Source organism: Galeopterus variegatus, unplaced genomic scaffold (assembly GCF_000696425.1).
Source record: "Galeopterus variegatus unplaced genomic scaffold, G_variegatus-3.0.2 Scaffold125, whole genome shotgun sequence".
Taxonomy (NCBI): domain Eukaryota; kingdom Metazoa; phylum Chordata; class Mammalia; order Dermoptera; family Cynocephalidae; genus Galeopterus; species Galeopterus variegatus.
This window is the reverse complement of record NW_007726236.1, coordinates 832,569-853,945: the sequence shown is the minus strand read 5'-3', so window position 1 is coordinate 853,945 and position 21,377 is coordinate 832,569. Positions and strand designations below refer to the sequence as shown.

The 21,377-nt window shown below is 34.7% G+C and overlaps 1 protein-coding gene across 9 annotated transcripts in view; it reads right to left on the bottom strand.

Annotated features, from left to right (window-relative positions):
- NRXN1 (neurexin 1) overlaps positions 1-21,377 on the bottom strand; it is a 682,451-nt gene that overhangs the window by 113,792 nt on the left and 547,282 nt on the right. For all 9 annotated transcript variants that reach the window (XM_008588382.1, XM_008588364.1, XM_008588390.1 and 6 more), the window contains one exon: positions 20,142-20,461. In XM_008588382.1, coding sequence (XP_008586604.1) covers positions 20,142-20,461 — 320 coding nt within the window. The remainder of the gene's footprint in view (positions 1-20,141; positions 20,462-21,377) is intronic.

Sequence of the window (21,377 nt, the reverse complement as noted above, 5' to 3'; positions counted from 1 at the left end):
AAAGGGCTACAAAAAAAAAAAAAAAAAAAAAAAAAAAAAAAAAGAAAAGAAAAGAAAAGAAATAACTAGGAGTAAATTTAATAAAGGAGGTGAAAGACCTCTACAAAGAGAACTATAGGAAATCGGTGAAAAAAACTGAAAAAGGCACAAATAAGTGGAAAGCCATCAGACACTCATGGGTCAGAAGAATTAACATCATCAAAATGTCCATATTACCCAAAGCAATCTACAAATTCAATGCAATCCCTATCAAAATACCAATGACATTTTTCACAGAAATAAAAAAAAGAATCTTAAAATTTGTATGGAATTATGAAAGATCCCATATAGTGAAAGCAAATAAAAAGAACAAAGTTGGAGTCATCATACTTCTGATTTCAAACTATTCTGTAATAAAACAGCACAGTGCCAACATAAAAACAGACAACTCGACCAATGGCATGGAATAGAGAGCCCTGAAATAAACCCATGCACTTACAGCCAACTGACTTTTTACAAAGATGAGGAAAATATACAATGGGGAAAAGACAGCCTTTTCAACAAATAGTGCTGGGCAAAGTGCACATCCATGTTCAGAAGATTGAAACTAGACCCCTATCTCTCATTATATACAAAAATCAATTCAAAATGGATCAAAGACTTAAATTTAAGACCCCAAACTATGAAACTACTAGAAGAAAACCTAGGGGAAACACTACAGCAAATGGGAGTGGGCAGCACTTTTTGGGGTGAGACTCGACAGGTACTGGCAACTAAATTAAAAATAAAAATACGTAAGTGGGAAAAATACATAAGTGGTACTACATCACATTAAGAAGCTTCTGTACAGCAACGGACACTATCAACAAAGTGAAGAGACGACATACAGATGGGAGAAAGTGTTTGGCAACTACACATCAGAGTATGCAACAAAATAATACCCAGAATATATAAGCAACTTAAACCACTCAACAGAAAAAAAAAAAAAAAATCAAATAACCCTATTAAAAAATAGGCAAAGAACCTGAACAGATATTTCTCAAAAGACAACATACAAATGGCCAACAGGCACATGAAAAAATGCTCAACATCACTAATCATCAGGGAAATGCAATTTTAAATCACAATGAGATATTGTCTCACTCCAATTAGAATGGCTACTACCAACAAGATAAAAAATAACAAATGCTGGTGAGGATGCAGAGAAAAAGGAACCCTCCACATTGCTGGCGTGAGTGCAAATTGGTGCAGGCACTATGGAAAAACTGTATGGAGGTTCCTCAGAGAACTAAAAAGTGATCTACCCTGCACCCAGCTATCTCACTATTAGGTATATACCCAAAGGAAATGAAATCAATGTATCAAAAAGACACCTGCACTACCATGTTCATCACAGCACTATTCACAACAGCCTACATGTCCATCAATGGATGAATGGATAAAAAAATCTGAGGTATATATACACAGTGAAATACTACTCAGCTATTAAAAAAATGATATCCTACCATTTGCAGCAACATGGTTGGAAGTGGAAACCATAGTGTTAAGTGAAGTAAGTCAGGCACAAAAAGACAAGAATGGCATGATATCACTCATATGTGAAATGTAAAAAAAAAAAAAAAGTGGTTCTCATAGAAGTAGAGAATAGAATAATGGATTCCAGAGGCGAGGAGGGGATGAGGGAGGAAAAGTGGTGGACTAATTGGTACAAACCTATGCTATGTACCGTAAGAGAATCATTGTGCAATATACACATGTATTGAAACAACAAACAGTACCCCACAGATATGTACACATAAATGTTAAACACACACACACACACACACACACACACACACACACACATACACACACACACACAGAATAGAGACACCAGAGATCTCTCTCTCTCCCTGTGCACAGAGGAAAGGCCAGGTGAAGAAACACAGAGAAGGCAGCCATCTGTAAGGCAGGAAGAAAGCCATCACTGGAAACCAAATAGCAAGACACTTTGATCTTGGACTTCCTAGCCTTCAAAACTATGAGATAATAAATTTCCTTTGTTTAAGCCTGTGTTGTTTTGTTATAGCAAAATATTTACGTATGTTATATTAGTCTCCGTTCACTATAATTTAAGTACCACAAAGGCAGGAATTTTTATTCACTGTGTTCACTGAAGTTTCTACACTGCATAGAACAGTGCCTTTCCCATAATAGGTGTTTTACAAATATTTACTTAGTAAGTGAATGAAATAAAGCCAATATTTGAATGTGGTTATGTATATTCCTCATACCCATACAGATCTGTACCTTATTTTCATCACATTTATTTTCCTTGCTAAAAATGCATTTTCTACATTGATTTATCTGAACACTGCTATTCTAATGTCCACTTGGATAATTTATATACACAGTTATGGACTGCATAACAATGTTTTGGTCAACAACAGACCGCATATATGATGGTAGAAGGAGCAATAGGCTATGCCATTTAGCTTAGATGTAGTAGGCTATACCATCTAGGACTGTATAAGTAAACTGATGTTCTAATAATGATGAAATGTCTAACAACACATTTTGCAGAATATATTCTTGTCATTAAGTGACATATACTGTAGTCTCATAAATGAGTAGATTGTAGCAGGGGTGACTGGTCTGCATTAGAATGTAATGCAAAACTTGAATTTATTGTTTTAAATAAAAAAATAAATGCTTGGTTCCATTCGTTTTGAAGTTATATGCCTTTCTTATATTTCATACTTCCATTTCATCACACAACAATGAATGTTGTGTGATCCGAAAGTGAGAGCAATTTATTGACTGCACATACATCTCAGGAAGAAATAAAAGCTAACGTAACTTGATTATCTGAAATAAGAGAGGCTGGACAGGGGGAAGTTAAATGAAAAGTTTGGATAATTTTCAAAATACATCCCTTTAGGTTTGTTAGATTTCCCCTGATATCCACATCTTAGTACAGGTATCAGTATTTCTCATGTTCTGGGAGTTCACATCACTTGAATCAACATATTATATTTTCTAATTCTTATAAGCTGATTTTTTTCCCATAAAAGTAGAGTTTCAATCTCTGTACCACTTGCTGGAAAGGGAATGCTCTTTTTGTGCTTTAAACTGTTTTTAGATTGCAAAACAAAACAAAACAAACAAAACAAAAAACACGCTGTTAACTTCTGCCAGATGTTTAATTAAGCACATTTTATAAGAATATCAAGGTGAATTAAAAGCAAAATTCTGGAGCTATACTGCAATCCAGATAATATTTCTATCCTCAGAGAAAAGAATAACGACCTTCTTTTAAGTTCTGACACCTATTTAGTCTATGATTTGAATTAGAAAATTTAACATAAAAATTTATGATGACTGCATAAACTTAAAAAAAAAGCATATACTTATAAAAAAATAGCCTAAAACATGAAATTGAGGACAATGTAGGAGTATGTGGGTTTATGTGTAATGGAGACACAGAAATAGTGGCTTTGACAAGCCTTTTTTAAGAAAGGAGCATGAAGGAAATATATGTATCATCATGAGTATTATGAAAGTTGTGGAGCTCTTTCATGGTTCCAAATTATGACCCATAGCTCAAAATAGATTCATGTATCTAGTGGGAGAATGATCGTTGGATAATGTGATCACTGACCATCAACGTTTGCTGATGAATACCTCTAGGGAATAAAGGAGAAAAATCTAACTATAGTACTTAACCCCTGCTGTCCGCTGAACAAATTAGTTGTTCTGATACTGCATGTGGTTGGAAAGAAATGAATAGCACAACATTTACCTAGGAGACTCTCTTTACAGGAGAGTGGGTAGAATGGAAATTAATCCAAAATTTTCAGATTTTGACAAATCTGTGTACATATTTGTCTTCATTTGGCTTTCTAGCTATTAAAAAAGCTATGTCACCACATGATTTTATCATTTAGCAGGCTGAAGCAGAAATGGTAATACGGGTTTTACCTCGCTTCTTAAGGTGTGATTGATTACAAACATGGCCACAATTCTTGCAATACCTCTCCTTGAATCTGACCTGACCTTGTTAGTGCTTTATCAATGTATCAGAAGCAATGTTATGCGAGTTCTGAGACTGAGCCTCAAGAAGCTTTGCATAATTCCACTGTCCCTCATGGAATTCTGAAATTAAACTGGGCTTCTGGAGGATGAGGCACATGTGGAACATTGATAAGTTGTCCCAAATGAGCCATCTTAAATCAGACAGTACCCAGCGAACCTGGTAACCAATCACTAACATATGAACTAGCCCAGGTGAGATCAGCCAAACCTGGTCCAGAACAGAAAAACCACCCACCTGAGCCCAGCCTAAATTGCAGAACCACAGAGACATGAGCTAAATATAGTCATGTGTTGCTTAACAACTGGAATACATTCTGAAAAATGCATTGATAAATGATTTTGTTGTTGTGTGAACATCACAGAGTGTACTTACACAAATGTAGATGATATAGCCTATTTACATACCTTGGCTAGACAGTATACCCTATAGCTCCTAGGCTACAAATCTATACAGCATATTACTGTACTGAATAATGTAGGCAATTTTAACACAATGGTAAGTATTTGTATATCTAAACAAAAAAAGGTATAGTTCAAATAAAAGACAAAAAATAGTTCATCTGTAGTGCACTTACCATGAATCAAGCTTTTGAGACTGGAAGTTGCTCTGGGTGAGTCAGTGAGTGAGTGGTGAGTGAATGTGAAGGCTAGGACACTACTGTACACTATTGTAGACTTTATAAATGCTGTACACTTAGGCTATACAAAATTTATTTTAAAAAATTAAGTAATTGCACTACAAGATTATGATTGCTATGGCACGAGGTGATAGGAGTCTTTCAGCTCCGTTATAACCTTATAGGACCATGGCTGTACATGTGGTCCATCATTGACTGAGATGTCCTTATGTGGTGCATGACTGTAAATGGCGGGACTGTTAAGCAGCTAAGTTTTAGAGGACCTGGCAACAGCTAAGAAACTTCAAAAAAATAAAAATGAAATTTATGATAATTCAGTTTAATTAAAAAAATAGAATTTCTTTGTGTAGGAAGAGACAGTTGACTCTGAAATGATAAAATATAGGTACTGATAACTACTCAAGGCTCGAAAACTTCTTACATGGTTATGTTTCAGTGTAAAATTTTTCTCTCCTTTGCTTTTTATTGTGTTAGTCTCTGTACTTCTTAGAAAAACAAGCAGTAATTTTGGGGTAATTACCATCAGAATAAAAACAAAAATGTTTTTGAAGTCAAAATAAAAAAGCTGGACTGTTGGCACATGGCTAATAACAAAAACCTTCCTCTCCTTCCAACACTACTCTAATATCTTTCTAATATTTTTGTTCCTTACTTTCTGCAACAAATTGATATGGGATATCAAGATAAAACTATACCTAGCTTTTCATTTTGGGTTTTCTTCATTGATGAGTAGAGGGTTATGAAGTCAGAAATATAAAATCATTACTTTCTAAGATTTCATTAAAGATAAGATACTAGGGAGATTGAAGGCTATTGTGCTGGCTTAGCTCATCATCTATTTCCAACCACCACAAATGAATGACAATGAAATAATGCAAAAGAACTCAGCCCTTATCACCCAGAGAGTCATTTAGAATTTCTGTGATTGTTCTTTGAGTCCATATGATTATTGCTAAACTTTGTCAAACTGGGAAGATTAAAAAATTCTTTGGGGTTGTATGTAAGTACAGTACCAAAAATAAGCAAGTAGAAACTGCTGCAGCAGTTTAAGCTAATGCAGGGGAGGGAGGAACACTAGGAAGCTCAGAATTCAGAATTAGTAAAACAAATGTGTTGTTTACTTCATATTTCAGAATCTGTTAAAAGTTGAAAACTAGATTAATTGTGCATATAGAAAAGACTTCTCATCCGTCATCTGAATGTGAAAAGAAATTACAAGAAATGCAAAGGGCATTCTTTTCTGCATAGTGACTAAAGGTAGTACCAAACCATCTGAATTCCTCCAGTCAAATTAGTAATCCCAATCTCTAGTTCAGGTTGGCAAAACAGGTAGATGTTTTGTGTGTCTCCCTCCTGGGATCCCACAAAACTAAAATCTGGAAGAGCAAAAGTGGACTGTAAACCCTGAACAGTGAAGAGAAAAAAGTATTCAGTCAGCACAATCAGGAGATTTCTACACCTTAGCAGAAGACTAGAAGTGGATGAAAAAGGGTTGATGAATGAAATAAGCAGATGAAGGCACAGCTTAGAATATGATGCATAGGTATACCTGAGGATAAAGAGGCAGTGAGAACACATCTGGAGAAAATCTGAGAGAATATTAGTGGAAAATATACATAAACATCATACCAGTTGGCATGACCCTACTTTGTGACCTTGCGGGGGCCTCTAAGATAGTCCCCAGTGTTCCTTGGCTCTTGGCATTCATGGCCTTGTGTGACATCCTCCCGTTGAGAGTGAGTTGGATCTACAGCAGCCATGATGGAATATTACTTCCAAAATTAGGTACAAAAAGTTTTTTGCTCCTATCCCATCCTGGGTTCTCTTTCTCTCTCTTTGTCAGATCACTTGCCTTGGGAGACCTGAGCAACTGGCTGTTGTGAGGCAGCCCTGTGCCCACATGCAAGAGAACAGGCTTGCTAACAACCACTTAAATGAGCTTGAGAGTGGATTCCCCCCCGCCACCACCCGCAGCTGAACCTTCAAGTGAGACTGCAGGACTGATTAACACCTTGACTCCAGATTCACAGGAGACTTTGAGCCAAAGGCACTCAGCTGAGTTTCACCCAAATTCCCAACCCACAAAAACTGTGAGATAATGTTTGTTATTTTAAGATGATAAATTTGGGGATAATTTGTTACATGGGAATAGATAACTATATAAACAACAAAAATATAGAACAGAGTAACTTTTTTCTTTCTTTCTTTTCTTTTCTTTTTTTTTTTTTTTACCCCCAAAGCAAAAACAAATTAACAAACTAAAATCCAAACAGGTTTTTTTCTTAAAAACAAAGACACTGTCCAAGGGAAGGTAAGGCTGTGACTGTGGATGTGCTATTCATTTTGGCATTAGGGTGTCTGCTACATTTCTGCTACCTCCAAAGCAACATCTGCAACTCTGCTCACTCTGGCCACTCGCAACCTGGACGGGATTCCAGTCACACTGTAGAACAACCTGGGCAGCTTGATGCTCAAGGCCAGAAGGTACAGCTAAGAGATCTCCTTGTAGAAGGGGGGGTAAGGTTTGCTAAAATTCAAAGTATGGTTGAGAATTTAAAATGATGATATAATAAAGGCAAAGGACACAATAAAAGAAAAAAAAAAAAAGAGTAACTCATGGAAAAATGAAACTATGGAAGACCAATACGAAAGACCAGTATGATCCAAATGTGAGGCAAAATAAAATCGACTGATTTTAAGCAACTGAGGTGGAAGGGAATCCATTTAACATTGATCCCAGGAAAATTCTCCTTTGAGTGGTCTCAGTAATATGATATTGGACTCATGAGAAAAGAAATGTAATCTTAACATGTAACTGAGATGTGCACTGAACTATATTTACATGATAATGATAATCTAAATGCTCTCTACTGCTTTTCCATTTTAGAATCCCCAAATCCCCATAGATAAAATATGGAAGATTTGGTTGTGGTTTTCAGACAGAATGCTAAAGTTAACATTCCTGGAAATATAATGGGATGGTGAGATGTGGAACAGGAGAGGGAAGCTGGAGGAACAAGGAGCAGCACAAATATCTTCATGTTACCAGTAAGGACACTTAAGAGATATTGTTGTCAATTAATAAGACAAGAAATGAGATGTAGACATATTAATTAAAGTGACAAAAATAACATATTTCAGAGCAGAACAAGAAAAGGCAAAGGAAGGGATTAAAGCCTAAGCTAATTCTTAGGTTTCATACTGAGGATTGCACAAACATTGTATAAAAGGGCTCAATAAATGAATGGAAGTATAAGCATATTATTTAGAGACATGGAGCTAATTAGCAAAAAGATTTATTAAAACATATTATCTCTGGGGAATAAGACTGGGATGGAGAGAGGATGAATGGGAGATTATTGCTTTTTATGTACCATCTTGAAAATTGTATTGATTTGTTTTCATGTGCTTGTATTATCTTAATGAAATTAATTAAACAATTATCTCCACTTGTTTTGTATGCATACAATAAAACAGAAAAGTGAGCTCAAGTATTCTGCTACTAGCCTCATAAATAGTGTAAAAAAAGGCAAGGTAAAACTAACATTACTATTTACAATTTGAGGTACCATCCACTTAAATATATTGTATTTTCCAATAACCTACACAGCAAGATTAAATTCCTTTGACATTTCCTAGGCTTTGTGGAGATTTGTCGGTCATAAAGAATTCACTTCATTCCCCCAAATTCATTTAAGACTTTGTATCCAATTAGCATTATGCTAGCGTGTCCTCATCTCCTCTTCTTTTACTTTAGTTCTTTGTACTCAGTTCCCATTTTAATTTGCTTACAAAAATATCATAGTTTTACATACTTAAACTCAGTAATGAGTGTCTTTTCAAATGTTATACACTTTCTCTAGTTCTATCTGGTTTCCAGCAATAGCCCATATCTAAATATCAAGTTTATGTAAAGCTTTTCCTGAAGCCCTGATAAGGGTCATGGGTGCAAGCAAGCTGGGTCTGCAGCAGATCTCATATCATTAGGTTCCTCCTTGTTTTCCTAGAGATTTTCACCTGTTTATTGAACTTTCCAAAGTTGGCTAGAGACATGAAAAAAGCAGACAAACTATGTAAAAATGTGAATTCCCGACTTTTCAAAATAGGCCATCTACTTAGGAAATTCTGAAGTGTTAGCAATCCGACTGTGGCTCACCACAGACAGCAAAGGGAGAGGTCAACTCCTGTACACGATAAATTTTGCTGTGCAAAATTTAAAAACAATAATAGAGCTGGCTAAAAGTTAGCCTTCTTTTTATTATTACAATGTGTCAACAATTCTAAACAATGCCAATGATAAAACAGACCATTAGCACTGCCCCTCCCCCACCTCGGTAAACCACCATAACTCACAAAGGATGAGACTGTACTACACCTGTGGAGCAGCGTTGTACATCTGCTTATTTGTAACCTGGTAAGCAAATTCATTCTACCTTGTGCCCTTCTCCTTTCCATCTTAGGGACAATGACTGGAGCTCCCTTCCTGGTCTTATGTGAATAAGGTCAATAGCATACATTGAAATGGGAAATTTGTCTCCTACCTGTCATCCACACCTTGTTCTTAAATAAGTATGCATATTAAAAAAAAAAAAACAAAAAACCTGTAACTTAAAAGTGTCTTTACTCGGCATATAAAGGGAATTAATTCTTCTATCACTTCATTATATGTGCCATCTTCATTCTCCACGAGTACTGATTAATCTAGAAAAATTCAGGCAACGTACAACATTCATCTCAGCAGTGGATTATGCACTCTATATGTTCATTAATTTATTTATTCAAAATCCACTTACTAAGCGTCCACTTTGCATCAAGCACTGTTAAGTGCTGAGTATGCACAGACTGATAAATAAGGCACAGATCTTGACTTTAAGGTGCTGTCAAAAAGAAAACTAAGGTAAAGGTTATAGGCTCCGATAGGTGGATAATTATCTATCTGTCAACTTATGTGAATGTCTGCTCACCCATTTTTCCAAAGTGCTATGAAAACAGAAAACAGATTCTGCTTGGGGTTGTTTGGGAAAGTATCAAGTGAAATGCAAGGCCTACAATCATCTTGTACAATTAACATTAGCAAAGCTTTAGTACTTTACAAATGTAGAGTTTGTTACTACCAAGATCACAAGTACAATTGCAACACAGAAAAAAAGGCAGAAATAAGAATATTGATGGTAGAGGGGGCAACATACAAAGTAACTGAAAGTGGGAAGTTGCATTTTGTGTTTAGGGAATGAGAGTGGTTTATTATTGTTAGCATTCCAATGACACATTTACAACTAGGTGCTTTACACGTGTTTTTTTTTTTTTTTTCTTCCTTTCTGAATCAATTGTAGAATGCAAGGCCATGCTGACCTGACAAGGGTGAATAAGACAACCAGCCCATTAAATAAAACAGACAACTCCAGTCATAAAAAAAGTGATTAAGCCATATCTGAAAGGACAATTAAAATTCTTCCTTTGGAAAATGAAAAGCCCTCTATTCATAACAGCACAAGTGGGTCATTTGTCTGCCCTGTAATGTCTTATCTTCTATCTTGTTGTTATGGGTTGCCATGTTGACTTTCGAGAAATTAGCAACTGCCAATTAGTCCCATATATGGAAAAGCCAGGCATAGAAATGTTGCCACAGATTTTGATAGAATCTTGATGGATCCTTTTAATTTCTGAAATATGGGCATTAGAATCAGAGAATTTCCCTTTAAGTATAAAGTGTATATTTTCTCTTTTCTTTTGAAAGAAATGTATACTCTCTTTGGGTCCATGGACACAAGTACCTACATGATTTTCTAGCTGTGCACATGCTCTTATGATACATACTCAGGGGACAGCTGCTGCAGCGGTAAGCTAGGAGGTGTAGAAAATACGAAAATAAGTTTCCCTTAAGTGTACCAGGGCCAAGTTTTACTGCCAAATTTTAAATGCTGGGCTCTAATTACTGAAGATCTCATAATAACTAGCATAGCATGGTATAACAGATAGAGATTCCTCACATAGTTCACCTACCATATCTTGGGGAGTCTATAGTTGAATATATTTGTTACTCAGCCCTGGTACAGTGTTGGCCAAATTCAGAACTGTTTCTCTTATTTGAGATTTGGGTCATCATAAATCTGTAGTGCCTAGAATAGGGCACACGGAAGAAAGAAAGAAAGGAGAGGAAGAAAAAAAGGGAAGCGGTAATAGCAAAATTGGGACAAAAATAGTAAGGAAGGAAAAAATGAGCACCTACTATGTGCCAGATGCTACGCTAAGATCTTTATTTATGTGAGTTTATGTTATACTCCCAAAGAATCTGTCAAGATAAACATGATTTTAAAACTCCCATTATTATTGGCTCATACTTCACTCCATGTAACAGTTCAACATTGACGTTCAGATTAGTAACAAACAGTCTTGGGGCTTTTTCAATAGTACAGCATTTATTCCATGTAAAGATGAAGATGATTTAACTTCCCCCATATGCCTCTCAGGAGAGTCTCTACATCCTGCTTGAGAAGGAAATTTCTAAAAGGAAGCAAAAGGGGACAGGGCCACCAACTATCCTACTAAATCTACAGATTGTACGATGACATCTGTATTAGAAGTTTTCCACAAATGCAACTTACATTTTGAACACATCAAGGAAAGAAAGTGAGTAATTCCAGAGTCAGCGTACTGTCTAGCACATTGCCAACACTTAGGCTATGTGAAATAACAAAAGTGTGCAGCTTCGAAATGCTGGTCATTAGAAAGGAAGCAAAATATTCCCCCTCCTTTAAATTTGTCTCTGAGTTTCAATTGTGTTAGTGATGCTGTTAATACTAGACTCTGTGATGTATGAAAGTTTTGCCATTGTTGACGTAGGGCACTTTATAATTTATGTGTAGATTCACTAATAATCTAAAGGCCTGGGAAATAGTTCTTTTTATAAAATACTGAACTGCTAGGTTCCTCATCCTCATGAATAGCATTAACTAGCAATGTGTTGCATATGTCAGGTGCACAAAAGATATTTGCTAATTATTTGCAATTTTAAGTAAAAGTATTGTGGATTTACTGGCAACATGCAGCATGTTAAAATGCACACACACACGCAGCCGGTTTTATTTTTTAAATTATCATTTACGGTGCTTACTGGAGAAACCATTAGTTAATACTGGTGATATTTCTGTGCTTGATATTTCATGTATAGAGAACAGTGATGATGTAAATACAATGAAAGTATTTTATACACTGAATAAAGGCAGATAAATTAGTTAAACCTTCTCTTGAGGTTCTAACCTAATGATGTTAATACATTTTTTATTGCTGGGGAACTTTTTGGTAACATCAACAGAGAAGAAATTCTAAAATAGGCTTCAGATGATAAAACATATAAGAAATTATCATAGAGATTTAAATTTAATCTTGACTTGGTTTACTGAAGAAAGCTTAACATTTTACGCGCATCATGAAAGATAAAGACAAGCATTGTGAACACAAACACACTCTTAACACACAATTATCTTTTCTTATTTTTATGCTTTAGATGATTTTTCTTCCTCCTCTCCCTTAAAGAACATTATTATTACATGTAAGGGAAGAATAAATCAACAGTTTTAATACAAACATACATAAGTATTTGAAAACCAGAAGGTCACAATGTATTATGGTACAAATAATTTATAGTACTGATTAAAACTAAGACAATTATAAAAGACTGTATTCTTGCTACCTAGATGTTAACTGATTATTTAATAAAAAGATATTCTTTGTCCTACAACTGAGACTGGAAATATCAGAGAAGGTGCCAACCTCACTAGTCTTCTCTGAAAAATTCCCACTACAGTTGCTGCCATGTATTAATTAACCAAAAAGTCTTAATTCATTCTATTTCTCCAATACTGGTAAAGATATATCAAAAATGATTATATCAAGAATCATAAACCCAATATAGTCTAACTCACAGCTAGAAGTACTTGGTATTTTTCATACTCAAGTTGAAAAAGGAGTATATCATGAATTTTTAAACATGTTATAAAGGACGGATACAGAAATTCTATTTGGAAGATTCAGTACCCTATTGTAAATTAGCTTCTTTCTGTGATCAACTGGGAAATAGGTACAAGAAACTTCTGGAGTGCTCACTCAACAGTAATTTGAGGTTGGTGAGGGGGAGTGAAGGTTGAATAAAATGGTGCAGGGTGTGGGGATCAGTGGACAGTTCTTCACCATGCAGGACTGTCCCACCACCACTGCGGTATCTAGCGTTTACAGCCCTCTCCCACTAAATGTCAGTGACAACTCTCCCCCAAGTCATTACCTGCCTTCCACTAACCCCTGGCCCCTGGACACACATTCTCTAGTAGAATTGTGCTGCCTCATTCGATAGAGAATTCAGCTTGGTGTATGCCGTACAATTGATGTTCTGATTTAGAAACAGAAGTGCACAGCTATTCCTCAAGGGCAGAGGAAATAGCTTTAAAAGTAAGAAAGATCCTTTAATTTATAGTTGTACCTGAGGAATGGTTGTCAAACATAACCATCATTCATATGGTGCATACATGTGTCCGGCACTTTTTTATTTCTTTATATTTTAGGATGAACCATGTGAAATCTTCATTTATTTTTTATAGTAAAAAATTGGTCAAATATCCATAATGTGGTTCTCATACTTATTGATTCATCTAATCCTCACAATAAGCTTATGAGGCCATAATCTCTATTTTAAGGTGGGAAACTGAGGTATTAAGAGGCAATGTAACATGTATCTAGTATGTGGTAAAAGGAAGAGGGGGATTTGTGTAGAAATTCTGGCTTGACCACTATGCAATGCTGCCCCCTAACAGCCTATGCTGTTGACATTGAATTAAATTATCCCTAAAGACTCTATCTCTAAAAGTTTGTAATTCTTGATTTCTATGATTTGGATTCAGAAGGGGAGATTTTATCATTTTGTGATCACCTTCAACATTATTCTAACATCTTTGTATGAGTTTTATATATTTTGCAGATGTGTTTTGTTTAGCACAACAATCTTTTAAGCCACAATAGGCAAATATTGCCCATGTTATAAATTGGGAAAGTTAGCCCCAAGAAACATGAATGGTTTGCCCAAGATCACACAGTTAATAAATGTTTGAGCCATGACTTAAGTTCAGTTTCATATCGTGTTGTATTATTTCCCCTTCCTCTATGTAATGGCATCTACTTAGGTCTTGCCTACAAATACGGTTCTATGCTGGACACCTAACAGGATCAGATTATGAGCCCCTGTGTTCTGGTTACCTACAGTCAGATCATGTAAGGAATCTGACCTTTATCCTAAATACATGGATGTGTTAAGGAAGGGAATGACATAATTGTACTTGCATTTTCCAAAAAGTAGCCTGACACCTGGGTTGATATTGCAATTGAGTTGGTCAAGACTGAGAAGGCAAGAAGTGTTGAGACTGTGAAAGGAGGCCTTATATACCAACAGAGCACCTCAAAGTATCCTGAAAAGGAACGGGCTGCATAGTCTTGGGTAAGTTGTTTAGCTTTTCTATGCCTCAATTTTCTCATGTATAGAAGAGGAATAGTAATATCAAACTGTACTTTTTGAGTTTCCATTTCTTTTTTAGGCACATATGCATTCTAGGATTTAATTATACTTCTGATTTAATAAGATATTTATTAGAAGCCAATGGACCACACAGGCTAGGAGCAGATAAAGCATATCTTGGTGCTACTTCTGTTCTTTTTCCCTGGCTTTTGGCTCCCTAGCAGAGCAGTTTGCAGTCACTGGCACTCTCCCCACAGGGTGCATTTCTACTGGATCTGAGAATTTCTGAATGTTAACATACTGATGGTCTTTTATAATTGATACCTATATCTCTAATAATCTATGCACATCTATTCAAAGTGGATTTCCATTTCTTGGTGTGTCTCCCCCTGTCCCCCAACACAGGTATTCCCTCTCTTTACCTCTGTTTTTTTTTTTCCTGTAGCATTTGACATTCCATGTATGTTATTTGTTTTCTTGTTTATTGCCAATCTTCCCCAACTAGAATGTAAATTTTGTGCAGAAAAGTCTAATTTTGTTCAATGCTATATTGCCAGTCACTAGAATAGTACCTGGTATATTGTAAGTGCTGAGCAAACATGTGTTATGTTAAGTGAATTAATGAATGGATGGATGGATATATTTGTCTATGACTAGCTTTATCAGAAGACATCTCAAAACCAAGGGTATATTTGCCAATATAACACCTTTTCATCCAGTAAAACCTCCTGATACCAAAGAAAATGGACCATGCAGAATTTTCTTAAAATAAACCCTTTAAAATGTATATACCCTGGCACTTTTGCTTGCTAGCAATGAGGGGGAAAACACCTTGTAAATAGCAGTTGCTTACACACATTTAAAATTACAATGAATTATATTCTTCTCACCAAACACCATTAGTTTCAAGAGAACATGCCTTTGTATACATTTTAAAATCTACACCCAAGTGTTTTTCTTTCCAATAGCAATAAAATTTGCTGTAAAAATATACATAATTTAAGTGAATTCAGCAGAATGACTGGACTAGAGAAAATAAAATTAATTATTCATGTCACCAATCTTCTAAAAATGTGGAGTGTTTATCAGGAGCACAAACAATTATAAGTAATGCTGTTATTTTTTAATAATGAAGCCACAGCTAAAGTTAATTAATACTTTTAATAAAAATAGAATTTTGTTCTTTGAAGTTGCAAAATTTATTTTATTAGCTCTAAATGTTTTTCATGGAAATCTGTGTGTACCCTGCTTATATTTTTCAAACAAATAGTATTTATTTTTTATGAGTACCTCCAAACCCTCCAGGAAGCAATAGCAGTATCCAATATATATACATACTCTTTCCTTGCTTGAACACTAATTGAGTTTTTTTTTTTTTTTTTTTTCCAGAAAACTCCATTGGGAATCAAATACCATTGATGTTAACAGGATGTCTCAGATGTGAAATATAGGTCTCTGACAACCTACCACTAACATTTTTAAATTCTCAATAGTTCCTTTCCTTGAGTAGATTTATGAAATCCACCCTGAACAAATGTATAACTACAACCAATACATTTCACTCATTATTTACCGATTTTGCCCCACTCTATAATTTCATTTCTTACCAAGAGTTGCAAACTCTAGTCCCTCCAGTCAAACACCAGAATCTCTCAAAGCCTTATCTCTCTCTCTTCTCAAGATTTTTGAAATGAGATGAAAAGAAAATGAAAAAGATTATGGATTCTAAAAACCAGGTAAGGATACCTAGTCAGTTTCTGCTTTGAATATAAAGGCTAGGGCTTAACGTTTGTTATTCTTATGAAGTATAATTTTCTCGCAAAGGTAAATTTTATATATGCTGTAAAGTAGAGTGCAATATAATTTATAGACCATGATGGGATGCTTCTGGGAGTTACAAAAGATGCTATCAATAATTACATCCGAATACCAGGTACACACAGGAACTATCTGGGCCATCTGGGTTGCATGACCATCCTATGTAAAAGTCAGGGGTAAAATTTATGCTTTGTTAAATAATCATGAAAAGACCTAATTAATGATATGATAGAGCTGAGTACAACTCAAGAGATCTTTAATTTAACCCACTTACTTTACAGAGGCAGCAAGGACGAAGTTCAGCAAGGATAACCAACCTGTTCAAGTCACATGACAAGGTTGGTGGTTTATGTTGAGATGCAAACCAGGTCTCCTGATTCTCTATGCTCTTTCCATTAGACCTCTCTCTAAGGTCTAATGTACATTACTAAGGCTCCATATTCTCTACAGTATGTATATATAGCTTGGAAAATATTCTTGAAAGAAAGAACCAAAAGATCACAAAATGTGATACAAAGGATGTGTCAGAAGAAATGTTAAATCTTAATCATAAGAAAAACAGCATAATTCCTCTTTCCTTTCTATAGAGACTGGCAAACAAAAGGAGTGAATGCTGCCCTTGGCATGTAGGCTTACTTTTACTTATTTATATAAAGATACATATACACCATACATATTGCCAGATTATTCAGAAGAAGAATGAACACTTTGTAGCCCAAAATCTTGCATGACACTCCTCCCCCCACCCCCAAGAAACTCACAGCATTCCAATAAACTTTATATCATTATTTTTGCAAATATTAGCTTTCTGAGAATAGCTTTATAAAAAATCTCTCTTTCTTAAGATGAGTGGGTTTTATGGAAGTATCTAAAAATTAAATATCCTAAGTAAAACAAGTTTTATAAACTTTATGTAATCCATACAAAAAGTAATATCGATATTGTTATATTCACATTAAAAAGAAGCCATTTCATCAGGAGGGTTGCTAAATGTCTGTATTATTTCATGATATAAATCACATCTTTCTAAAGTAAACATCAGTCTGAAAATTGATCATCTCTCAGAGAAGAAAAAAAATCCCTTTTTTCTTCCCTTCTTTCTTAAATTAAATTTTAAAGCATATTTAATTTTAAGTAGGAATGCAAACAGGACCATAGAAAGAATATTTTGGTAAATACTTCTTTATTTTCTGACTGTCAAAACCAAAAACATTTCTCCCCTACTACTTGCTCTGCAGGATGGCCGAACAAACCTCATCTCATCTACTGAAATGAATCCAATTTAATTCTGCTTGACCAAAAATCTGTTTCCATAGTTCTAAAACATGCAATCACCCCAAGGTACATTGCCATTGTAGCTTAAGTGGCTCAGTGTTATCACTGAGGAAAATACACTTTGATTGAGAAAACAGTCCAGGGTGGCTTTTGAAAAATGAAATGACCCTTCCTGGTACACAATTTAGTAAGGCAGTTGATAAAAGCAGGCAGATATGGCCACTATGGATGGAATTTAAAAGAAAATGCTTCATCCAATCTGTAAAAATGGGTCAAAGGTTACAGTCCTGAAATTAGCATTACAAATCACTCTCATATTGAAACTTCCTAGCTTTGTTTCTAACATAGAAGAAATACTTTAAATTGTACGTATATCAGTAATCTCTTTGTACTTAGGAAGCAATTTAAAAATCATTGTGAAGCAAAAATTTGCACCAAATTATCCTGTTTCTCAGAAAATAATATGCTTTCTTCCCTAATACATATATTGTTACCTGTAATCATGTATATCATATCTTTTAGATACCATTATAAAAGAGAATTTTAGAAATTATTAGTCCAACTTAAAAACACTGTTGCCACAAGTGAATATTTGTAACATATTAATCCAAATTACTTAATTGCTGTTACTAGTGTGTTAAAAATATAAAGCTTTAAAATGTCTATTTTTAAATGAAACTAGTAATCTTTTATTTAAGTCAATACTTCCTCAAATGAGCCAAGTAATCACTAATTGATTAGATCATTTACTTCTATAAACCACTGCTGTCTTTAAACATGTAATAGCTTATAATAAAAGAGACTCTTTTCATTGGCAATTAACGACCAATTAACTGTTTCCCTTCGCATTAATTAATATTGTAAAATATGTACATTCTTATTTCTGCATTTCTAGTTATTCAGCTTTTAAGTGAAAAAATTATTTTGTACTTTTTCAAAAAAAACAGTATTTCTTAATATATAGCAGTTACTAATTGATAAAATACATTTAAAATGCTGATAATTCTTTCCTTATTTTGGGATACATCTGGTTTACCTAGGAGCTTTGGCAAGTATAAGTTCATTAATGATGATACAAGACTGCAGGTACTCAGAAAAATACCTGATTATTTCAAATTATATTCACAGAAACATTTCCAACTCTGAATGTTCTAGAATATCCTCTAATCAATTATTTTATTTAAAGGATATAGCCCATCAATTCCTTTATGTTTCATTTTTCCTGTGTCAAGTTCACTTTAATAACCTTGTTATTGTTAACTGAACCGTAAGTCAACAACAACACATCATTAATGAAGTATTAGGAAAGAATATCAGATGGAGCTATCGTGCGAGCATAAATCTGTCTAAAGTCACAAGTCTTTATCCAAGGGGTTAAATGTTATGATATTATCAACAATCTTGTAAATCCAAAGATAGAGGAAATCAACAAAATGATAACACTCCAAGCAAACATTCCTACTTAAATCTACATTCCATGAAGGCAGAGGTTTTTGTTTGAATATAGGTGCATATAGGTGCAAAATATGCAATACTGTACTACATTTATGAATTTAAAGAATTAACAACTTTTTGGTCATCTCTCTTCTCCTATTCCTCTCACCCCTTCCTAATCACAAGAAAAATTAGAATCTATTTTGTCTTTTTTCTGGGAAATCTATATTAGTAGATATGGTGCTGACACAACAGAATTTGTCTTCTATTTCTTTCTTTCCAAAACTGATGCCCGATCTATTTCAGATACTTGAAGTAAAAGCAATTTCAAAAATAATTGTTGTCATTGTTGCTTCTTTAGAATGCAGTTTACTAGAAAAGTAAAGATTATATAAGTGGAAAAACCCTTATATGATACTTACTGAAGAAACTCACTATTAAAAACAAAATAAAATGAAACTATCAGTTTTGAACCAAGGAAAATGCACAATTCTGAAAAAACTAACGACTGAATATGTACAATGGTTATAAATGTCAACAGAGATCTAATAGCATTTAATAGCATTTTAACAGCCTCTAAAATAGCATTTTAACAGCATTTCATAGAAGGTTGTTTTCTGCATTCATTGATGTGACGCCAATACTTAAACCAGTGTCTGATACATAGTAGGCAAACAATAAGTATATCTTGGTTGAATTTATATACTTCCAAGTTGTACAAATGCCACATTCAAAAATTCTGTTTTTCAAAAATTTAGACATAAGATTGAATAAGCTCATTAATGTTAATTTTAAATGAGGGCAGTTAGTCACATATCATACAAAATATCGTAGCCCAAGACAGTTTTTAAATACCATATTTTGGGTCTTTGTCCTTAGTAAACTCACAGAGTACTTTTCTTATAAATAGTAAAAGAGTAGACCTGTCATTCACCATGAGAGCCATGTGCCTATACATTCAAAATTTTAAGACTTCAAAATACAATAGAAGTTTTGCATGCAGTATCTCTATAAAAATCAAATTTGCTTTTATTTTATTTTGACGAAGTGCTGAGCTTAAACAAACAAGGTCTTTCAAATATTTCATTAATTTACTAGTTCATTTAACTTGAGTGAAAATCCTGTGTAATTAGCAGACAATTCCCTCAGCCTGGGCTAGATCGAGGTTATTGAGTCAAGACTATTAGCCAGCGGCTAGCAAACCAATACGAAACCTTTTATGAAAATCCACAAACCTCTAGTCAACAGCATGTACACATTTCATAATCAAACTGAATGCATTATGTTAAGCAAGTCTCAAAGGAAGCTGAGTAGTGCCTGAGATCAGAAAAAAAATCCCATTTTAGAAAAGATATATATGCAGAAAAGCCCACTTTCATAATCATATGTCCAAAATGAAGGAATGAAATCCACATGCTCACCTGGCTAATGGGTTCTTTCGTAGGGGGTTTTCCTCTTCTGGCTGTGCTAGTAGCCAGGGTCGTGGTGGTCTCCATAATTGATGTGGACATCTCTGACTGCATGGCAGTGGCTGTCGACTCAGTTGTCATAGAGGAAGGCACTTCACCAACCAGTCTCACATTTCCCACTATGGCGATGTTGGCATCATTTTCGGCTGCCATATTCAGAACTTTCAAGCCATTGTAGTAAAGCCCAGAGAGCTGGCCCTGGAAGGGCTGGCCCTGCTCTTTCCCGCCAATTATTATGGTTGCTTGGCTATTGAAGATTGTGAGCTGACGCCCTGTAAAAATAATATTACATACATGCAAAAATGTTGATTGTGAACTCTACATCTACAAAGGATGATAAAACAGATCTTTCATGGGGTGGATAATGAGAGCAATAAACTATAAGAGAGGCATTTGACTCATAATTCATTGCTTGTAAATGAGGTGTCCATGAAATGCATAATTATTGGCAAATACTTGTAAATTCTCAAATTATTGTAAATGTAGTGCTTTTGCTAAAAGACCAATCAAAGATATGTATTACAAATCAATTTTTAGTGGATCCCTTTTACCTCAAGATCTTATACTGTTCGTCTCTTAAGTCTCAACTGTTAAATTAAAAAAATGTGAGATAGCTAGCATTTCAAGTATTTGTCATTCTGAAATTATCACTGACAGAAAGTAATCTATAGAAGCTGAAACCTAATTTAAATTTTATGTTAAATATTTCATAATTCACATAATGCCCACATCTATCTATATGCTATTCTTTAGATATGTTAATATTTTGAAGGCAGTAGTCCATTGTTATTTGAATTATTCTATTTTTCCGGCAATCACACTGAAAAGAAATGCATGGTTTACACTGAGCATGTCAGAGACAAAAAAATTCCAAAAATATTTTTCTGATTGGCTTTCAGCAAGTCTATCGAAACAAAACAAAATGAAAAAAAAAAATAGCTTCAGATGTAAAAAGAGGCTTCAAGAATGATACACAAACCGATGGAGAAATTATGGCACATTTCCATCAAACAGCAATCCTTAGCAACAGTACCATTATCATCAAATTGAGTATCCAGTCTTAGCAGATTGCTCTCTGCTCATAAAAAGCATGCACACAACTTTAAGTTCAGTTTTAATTAGGGTTTGTTCCCAAATGCTCTTAGAAGGTTGCAAACGTTAAAGGGACTTCATTTTGACTGGCAATCC